This window comes from Ostrea edulis, chromosome 6 (genome assembly GCF_947568905.1).
Source record: "Ostrea edulis chromosome 6, xbOstEdul1.1, whole genome shotgun sequence".
Lineage (NCBI taxonomy): Eukaryota > Metazoa > Mollusca > Bivalvia > Ostreida > Ostreidae > Ostrea > Ostrea edulis.
Genome location: NC_079169.1, coordinates 8,169,931 through 8,179,553, shown reverse-complemented (window position 1 = coordinate 8,179,553; position 9,623 = coordinate 8,169,931). Strand labels below are relative to the sequence as shown.

Sequence of the window (9,623 nt, the reverse complement as noted above, 5' to 3'; positions counted from 1 at the left end):
AATCTTCTCCAGAACCACACTTGAATGTGTAAGAAAAACTGAATGTATAGTGATTTAGTATGGAAAGCCAAAGGATTCAATATTCTATCTTTGTAATTATGTATTTGTTGTTCCTAAATGCGCCATCGGTTCAATGTAAATAGAAAAATGTTAATCGTTATCTTGACATTTGTAGTGCATAACGGTATATTCGTCATTTGAATTGCGTAAGATGTTGGAATATATGTTTGTGTAGATGCGTAACAAGTGAATGCATTATTTATTCAATGTAAATTTGAAATTGGATCTTCGTCATCCATAGTTGAGCATTTGCACATTGTAGTTTGTTAAGCCTATGCGAGTTGTGGTAAATGTGTTTTGGTAATCCGTCTGATTTTAGTTCGACTTTTGCATTTGCGCAATTCAACATTTGTAAATTGTTTTACCATTATGACGACAGAGGGCGCGCGCTACATCGTATCTTTTGGGAAACAGACTATAGAATCATATAGGAGGACCAGTTACTAGCACACTCAACATTAACTGGTTGGCGATAAAAGTCGTTGAAAATGTGCTGCTGAAGTAGTTTGATCAGAGACTTGATGTAGAACATTGTTGTAAGCATCAATATTATATGATGGCTGGACTGATTTTTTTCATGAATTTACTTTAAACAAACAGTGTATGCCATTTAGTAACCATATACCACCAGGGACGTTGCATTTATTTGTGCGAGACCAAGAACTCTTGTACATATTTGCTTTGATTGGGATTGATTTTCGTTTTCGTGCCCCTTCCCCACCATTTTTGCATTGCTGTCACTGAAATACGTAATTCACAATATTAAATAGTTAATATGTACATTGGGTAAGAATTCTAAAACACGCAAAAACTATTCTGGTTTCATAGGCGTCGGAAAGTGGGGGGGGGGGGGGCTAAACCAACAAAAAAGTTTCTACGTCGTTGGGGGGGGGGGGGGGATTATGTCTACTATCTTTGCAAAAAAAGTGGAGGGGGCGCTAAGCCCCTCCCTAGTCCCCCCCCCACCCACCCCCCCGGTTCCGACGGCTATGGGTTTTATATTTGTAAACAAAGTGAATCAGTTATCATTTACCAGTTGTTGTGTCGCCTGCGTTACACGCAGTGGCGACATATAGGGATCACTATCCAATTTCCTGTTTGCCGGGACTTAGAATTTTTTACAGCAAAAAAATTTCTGTCACACTTTTCTCAAGAACCACATGGGGCAACTCCCTGATATTTGGCACAGAGCATCAGTGTGGCCAACTGTATTGTGTAAGACATTTTCGAATCTGTCGCTTATCAACTTCCTGTTTGCCGGGACTTAGAATTTTTTACAGCAAAAAAATTTCTGTCACACTTTTCTCAAGAACCACATGGGGCAACTCCCTGATATTTGGCACAGAGCATCAGTGTGGCCAACTGTATTGTGTAAGACATTTTCGAATCTGTCTCTTATCAACTTCCTGTTTGCCGGGACTTAGAATTACTTTTTCAACATTATACGTGATATATTACATATAGAATGAACTAGCAGGCGACACATGTCTTCCGGGGAAGACTTAATACTGCGTTTTCATTAAATGACAGCCAACCTTGAATGTAACATATTTAAAGTTTTTATGTAATAGACCAGTCGGGCTATTTTTCCATAATTTTTACTAGGCCAGGCCATAAAACCAGTAGCCTGAGCCATGGCCTAGATTTGAATTTTACATTATTTCCACAAGCACTTGTTTCGTATCTGATCACCCCCTTCTTTTTCTCTCCACAAGATAGCTAACTCAATTTCAGACACCCCAATTTCAAAACTCCTATATTTTTGTTAAAAATGTATCATTAATCAACATTACCGGGGGTATTTTGATATAGTTTAATTTGAGATACTTTTCTCTTGTCAAAAAAATTGTTCCAGTTGTCCTCTGTCAAGTCTCTTTATTGTAAACCACTCATTTTGTCTGTTTAAAGCAGAGAAAGAAACATTATCTTTTTATTTCATAGTCTAGCTGTTAGAGGTTATTTATAAACCTTGTTGGCCACATATAGAGTCCTTGTACATATATGTAAATATACGCTTCCTAGACTCTAAATATTTAGAGGATGTAGAAGTATTCTTGCACTTAATTTTTTACTCAAAGCAAACACGAGAATAGAGGGGAAACAACTGAAAATCCCATGATACAGTTAATTACACTAAAAAAGAGTAACAATTCCATTTTTAGTGTAACAATTGTCCTGTTAGGGAATTGTGTCCAACCTTTTAAGATCAATTCTATGTAAAAATCAAAGAAATCAGATAGGGTCTGGCCACTCAATGTCACAGATTTCTTTGATTTTCACATTATTAACTTTACTTGCACCATCTTACATAATTTTAACTCCACCACCAAATTTCTACCATCCGTTGCCATGGAAACCGACAGCAGTCTATGAGGGCTAATCGAACTGCAAAATTCAGCCCATTTTACCCATGTTTTGTCCTTGTGGTATATAAAAAATTTAAAAAGACAACTAATTTTCTCCATAAATCTCGATTCCCCATAAAATTCCTTCCTTATTTATGATATCTATATCCACTTATGGTAAAGAGTGTGTTACTGACTGCTGTACCAATGTATTATAATTTGGCACTTTGCCAAAAAGTGATTTTTTGTTGGATTTTATTGATGAATTTAGATAATTTTGAAAATACATACAGCATAATCAACTGTCATCAAAGGATGTCCATATCAAAGACTCTTAATATATATAAAAAGATTAATGGTGAAACGTAGTGCAATAGATCTATTGTAGCACGAAAACTGTAGTAGTGATGAACCATCGGAAAATTTTTTCATGATTGATTATCAGTATAATCGGACGCACTATAATTGATTAATTTCAAGTATTAAATTTGTTTATTATTGAATGAAGAATGAATTGGTAAAGAATTTGGGGTGATTTAATTCTGAAATGCATTTTTGATGTATTTTTTATCATTGGATTCATTTATCAAATTAATACTTATGAATTAGTTACATTCACAGAAAATAAATCAAGAAAGCATGAGAATAAATTACTTTAAGTTATATTTTGATTTATCGATTATCAATAATATTAATAGATTATCTATAATCGGGGGCCATTTCAATTAGATAATCGAATTTTTCTATTAATCAGTACATCGTCGGAGAAGAAACTCTACTTATGATAATTAAACAGAAGGAATGAAACTCATAGTAAAAATATGGTATGAATTTGCTTATCAAAATATCTTCCTTGCACGAAATAAAATAATTTACCTCGGACTTCGAAAGGCCGGGAAAATAATAACTCCGAGGGAATGTCACATAAACTGGTCCTCCAATATGATTCTGTAGTCTGTTTCCCAAAAGATTCGATGTAGCGCGCGCCCTCTGTCGTCATAATGGTAAAACAACGAACAAATGTTGAAATGCAGTAAACGAATGAGCAAATTCAAATGTCGAACTATCATCGGACGGATTACCAAAATTTTTTACTGTAACTCGCAACTGCAATGTGCAAATGCTCAAATACGGATGATGAAGATCTAATTTCATATTTACATTGAATAAATAATGCATTCACTTGTTACGCATCTACACAGACATTACATTCCTTTACATCTTACGCCATTCAAATAACGAATATACCGTTATGTACTACAAATGTCAAGATAACGATTAACATTTTTCTATTTTACATTGAACCAATGGCGCATTTAGTAACAACAAATACATAATTACAAAGATAGAATATTGAACTCTTTGGCTCTCCATAATGCAGAGCAGGAAGGCCTCTACCAAAATTGTAAACTTCATGATCCCCAGGATAGAGGTTTTGACCCCACAATGGGGACAAACTTGGTATGTAGTGTTTATGTCTAAAACACTTGAATAACATCTCCTTTAGAGAAAGAACAGGTAGTCCTTTACCAAAATTGTAAATTTGATGATCCCAGGGGTAGGGGTTTTGGTATCAGAGTGGGGCCAATTTGGTCAGTTATTAAATGTGTAAACAATGGATCATTTTTAACTTTTTGATAACTACCATTCCAATTCTTATCAAAATTGGTATGAAACATCTTTGGGACAAGTGGGACATAGATTTTTAATTTTAAGAACTCCAGCGCCCGTTTGGCCTTAGGGGTGGGGCAAAAACTGCGAAAAATTGACCAATTTTCGAAAATCTTCTCCTTTAGAACCACACATGTGTAAGAAAAACCAGATGCTTCTTAATGTAGAGCAGAAAAACCTCTGTCAAAATGGCAAAGAACAAGGAACGATTGTGTACATAAAAAGGCCCCCAAAAATTCTCTGATTTAAATGTGTCTTGAATCAAGCTTGACCTGTGTTTTAAGTAAGTTAAATACATGCCAAATATACTATCTCAACTTAAATCAAAGTTATTTCTTATTTTATAGCATTATTACGTCATGAATAAGAGTTCTTCCCGCCTTTTTTCAAAAAGAGCTTGATAACTGTTAAATTTCATCTAGATTATTGCTTAGGAAAAGGTGTGCCCATCCATCGAGCAAAATGAAATTAATATATATTGTGTATTAAGAGAAGATGAAAAATGTGTTTGAATATAAATTTGCTCGACGCATGGGTTGTATGTTTTCTGAAAGGAAAACCCCTTAATTTTTGAAAATTTTCATTGATTTTTGCATTTTTTGGCAATTTTATGCCAACTTCACGCTCCTGTCATACAACATAAAGCAATTTTGGATCAAATTAAATGTAGTTTAGATTTGCTTATATATTCCTTATTTGAATGCCAGATTTTGGGACTCCTACTGAAATCATCTATTTTCTGTAGAAAATGTCTCTACTTCTTTCATGATCCACGAGAGAGAGGTTCTGAGCCCTTTTTTTTTTTTTTAGGTTTTTCTTGATAACTACTATTCCAATTCCTTTCAAATTTGGTATGAAGCATCTTTGGGACAAGGACATAAATTGGAAATTTCAGGACTCCTGGGGCCTTAGGGTGGGGCAAAAACTGACCAATTTTCAAAAATCTTCTCTACAATTGCAGATCTGTAAGAAAAACTAAATACAGTGATATAGAGCAAGAAAACCTCTACCAAAATTGTAAATTTCATGATCCCTGGGGTAGAGGTTCTGACTCCTGGGTGGGGTCAAACTTGGTATATATAGTGTATATGTGCAAAACATGTAATGATGTTTGCTTTCATGCTATTGATACTAAAGGGAAACTAATGGATATTTAGAAAGGTAGGTAGTCCTATACTAAAATTGTAAATTTCATGATCCTAGGGGGTAAGGGTTTGGTTTCAGGGTGGAACCAAAATTATTATATTGTGATTATTTTCTTTATGATTTGAATTACTTCTCTAAATTTACTAATACAGTATAAAAGCTAAATGCATATTTAGGAAAAGCAGAAAAGATCATGCTCAAAAAATGGTGAATTTCACAACCCCACTTTATTTACCCCAGGGTTTTGACTTCAGGGTGGGTCCAAATTAGTCATATCATTTAATGATGATACATATATATCATTATGTAAAACCTTTCATCAGTATATGCACTTTTGAGGGCATTGAAGTTTCAAGAACACATCTTGTTTTATGCTGTTGATGAATTAGATATTCAGAACAGGAATTTTTTTTTAGATTTTTTGATACTTTTAATGAACCAGAAAGGCCTGTGGGCCTCTTGTTGATTTTTAAACGAATCGGAGATCACGTGGGGATCTGTGTTAGAATAGGTCCTCAGTACCCCTTGCTTGTCGTAAGAGGTGACTAAATGGGGTGGTCCTTCGGATGAGACTGCAAAAACCGAGGTCCCATATCACAGCAGGTGTGGTACATTAAAGATCCCTCCCTGCTCAAAGGCCGTAAGTACAGAGCATAGGCCTAAATTTTGCAACCCTTCACTGGCAATGGTGATGTCTCCGTATGAGTGAAAAATTCTCAAGAGGGGTGTTGAATAAGATGCAATCAGAATCTTTAACTTTATTTCAGGAATGAGCTTTTCTGACAAACTTGTTGTGGAATTTGATGAAATCTTCTGGCCGACTGATGTTGGTGTCTTCATCATGGCAACAGATAAGAAAGAAGAGGCTGGATTTCTTCAGACCTGGTTCAACCTCCACAGACTTACCAATAAACCAATGTTAGCCGGGAACATTGTGGGATCTGTAGCCGAATCATTCGAGAACTTAACAGATGACGAAGTGAAAAGCAGAGGTCGGGGGAAAGAATCGGTTTTTTTGTCATTTTAAGAGAGTTGAACTACAATTTTATAAGGGACTGTTGATTTTCTTTTCATATATATTATTTATTAATCAGAAGAAATTAAAAACCCTATGTAGATTTGATAATTAGATGAATTTCATTTTCAGCTAAAGCAGTCTTAGAAAAAATGTTTGGACCTCAAGTGAAGAACAGAACCATCAAACAGATAAAAAGATCTGCCTGGCAGGGAGATGAAAATACTATTGCTGGCAACTCTTATCCCAGAGTAGGTGAGTAGAATTACATAAATTCACTTTTCACCGAAATTCCTTGGACATATTTACTCTGTGGTCTAAGGGTGCAACGATTAAACGTGAAAGGGAATATCAAGGTAATATTATGCTACGGTTCGATTCATAATACTTTTACACTATACCGCAGTTTGGTATTCTCCATCAGGATTCATTTGAACCGTACAATTTGGCTTTAAAATTATGTTGTAAAATGGCTTCCAGTAATGGAAAACATAGTGCCGACCATGTCGTTCAATCTCAATTATTTCTCCCCTTACGGCCAATAGAATCTCCAGTATGGAAGCACTTTGGATTTCATACAATGGAAGAAAACGTTATATCATGTTTGAAATTTTGATCTTTTAAAAGAAAAACATGCAGTTGTAACAGTAATGCTATTAAATGATACCAAAGTCAGTGTAATTGTTCATTTGTTATTCTTCATCTTAAAATATCATGATACATATCCTATCGTCAGGTCTGTATTATGATACATATTGTATCGTGAGGCAAGTGTATCGTTACAACCCTATAGAACTACCTCAATACTTCATCTTTAAAAGCCAGAAACAGAATTTAGTAAAATTATTGTAGAATTTTTGTAGAAGGGGCAATTTAAGAACATTTGATAGAAAGGTGTCATTCTGTTGTAGGGACTACAGGGGAACATCTGAAGATTTTATCTGAGCCAAGATGTCCAGGGCTATACTTCGCTGGAGAATACTCAATCACGGAACACTTGAATACAGCCCACGGTGCTTACCTGTCAGGTGTGCGGGCGGCAGATCAAGTCATGTCAGGCTACTGTCAACAGAAGGAGGAGAGAGAGAAGGAGGAAGAGAAGAGAAAAAAGAGGAGGAAGTCGAATAAGGACAAGACGAAAGAAGAGGAGGAGTCAGAGGAAGACGAGGACGATACTGATAGCGAGGAGGAGCAGAAAGCGCCACCTAAACAAAAGAAGAGTAAGGAACGGATCATATTGTCTGAGGAGCGGAGGAAGAAAACTCAGGAGAGGGATGAATTATGAGTTCAAAGAAGAAAAGGGGTTTAATGTGAAATAGTGAAGGTTGTCAAGTGGTCGTATGGGATCTGTGCTTGTGGTTAGAATGGGATTAGCATGTGGGTTGGTGTGTGGGATTAGCATGTGGAAGGATGTATAGGCGTTTGAGAGAAAGAAACTAGAAATATACATTCCTGTGGCATTATATGATGCTTCAGTGTGCCATACCTAATCTTGATCTTCCATTCTTGTTCAATATTATGTATATTACACAGGAAATCCAGATTAATATTCAAATATTTTGAGATTATTTAAATTCGTAAACAGTCGCTTGAGTTGTATGCATGTTTTCCAGGAAATGGAAAAAATGGCAGCTGTATTTTGTGAAATTAGATTACTAAGGACAGCCTTGCTTATAAGTGAGAATGTATCGATAACACGATGCTATTGCCTTGATTTCCAGTAAAATGACATAGATTGTCAAGTCAGTGATGGTTTTATAAAGCTGGGGGGTTATTTTTCTTACAAATAGGTTTGAAAGATGAGAATTACTTGTTTTGCTTCTTAAAAACATGGCAATTGTAATCTTCAGATAGCCATGAGAGAAACATCATTGTGAATAATATTTATCGCATATCATGCATAAATTCAATATTGTCTTACATAAGGATAATCATTCTGTGGAATTTTTACTTTTGACTGCTATATACTGAGGATTCTGGCGACATTCAAGTGTATGGGTATGTCTTCCTTTTTTTCCATTTTCTGCTGTCTTTATTTCTACAAATCATGCAAACTTTTATACTAAACAGGCTACCAAGATGGATTACGTCTGTTAAATGCAGGACTATAACCTATATAATTATTGTGAAATCATTCAGAAACACCCTAGAACCAAATCTTGCAAAGATTACTTTTTTCTTTAAAGCAATGGGATTCTCAGACTGGTCTTATAGTTTGAACTTAAATATAGATATACAACTATTTTTTATTCATAAAATATACTGAAAGTGATTATTTATGATTTCATTTATTTGTTTTTCAAAGATGTTTAAACCTTTATTTACATACATGTACATTAAAGATGATTATTTGTCTACTTGTCTGAGGGCATCTACATTTATATTGTTTTTGGTCAGTCTGTCTACCATGTTTTGTCTGTCTGACTTTAGTTAGGTCAAGGTCAAAGTTTTATGACAAATAATGTCATGGTCATTTTGCACAAAAGGAATTGGTAATGGGCAAGATGTTTCACAAACACGTCTTGTTTTATACTTGAGATATAAACTTGTGAAGTAAAGATTTACATTACTGAGATTTTATCTATACAATACATGTATATGGATATAAGATTCTGAATCAACATTTTGGTGGATCCAGGAGTGAAAAGTGGATCTTATATCGGGGTGTAGTATCGTGTTTCAAAAGGTTTAATTCTAATGTTTTATATGGTAATACTATATTGAATCAAGTTATTATTTATATTCTACAAGCCAGGCTTATAAACAGGTATTGATTTCAAAGTGCTATTTCTTTAAATAAAAACATTGATATATAATCGTGTGTCTTTGATAGTTATCTGCGATCACTACAAAGTTTTTCAGGATAGACAGTAGCTTGCCTTTGTGTACATGTTTTATAGTGCAACTAGAACAATGTTGTGGACATGTTTAGAAATCATTCTGTTTGAAATGGGAAAGGACAATATATCTCAACTCCTCAGGATCTGTCGAGTGTTCTAACGACCAACTCCCCGGAATCTGTCAGGTGTTCTAACGACCAACTCCCCGGAATCTGTCAGGTGTAACCTAACAACCAACATGTCTCCAGAATCTGTCAGGTGTTCTAACAACCAACAACTCCCCAGAATCTGTCAGGTGTTCTAACGACCAACTCCCCAGAATCTGTCAGGTGTAACCTAACAACGACCAACTCCCAAGAATCTGTCAGGTGTTTTAACGACCAACTCCCCAGAATCTGTCAGGTGTTCTAACAACCAACAACTCCCCAGAATCTGTCAGGTGTAACCTAACAACCAACATGTCCCCAGAATCTGTCGGGTGTTCTAACAACCAACAGGTCCCGAAATCTATCCGAGTCAGGTGTTCTAATGACCAACAGCAATCAA

General features: G+C 35.4%; 1 protein-coding gene across 1 annotated transcript in view; it reads left to right on the top strand.

The window, feature by feature from the left end:
* The window catches only part of LOC125646288 (uncharacterized), a 21,454-nt gene extending 12,401 nt beyond the window's left edge, over positions 1-9,053 (top strand). The window contains exons 6-8 of the mRNA XM_048872519.2: positions 5,990-6,214; positions 6,370-6,492; positions 7,149-9,053. Coding sequence (XP_048728476.2) covers positions 5,990-6,214; positions 6,370-6,492; positions 7,149-7,522 — 722 coding nt within the window. The 3' untranslated portion in view covers positions 7,523-9,053. The remainder of the gene's footprint in view (positions 1-5,989; positions 6,215-6,369; positions 6,493-7,148) is intronic.
* The last annotated feature ends 570 nt before the right edge of the window (positions 9,054-9,623 follow it).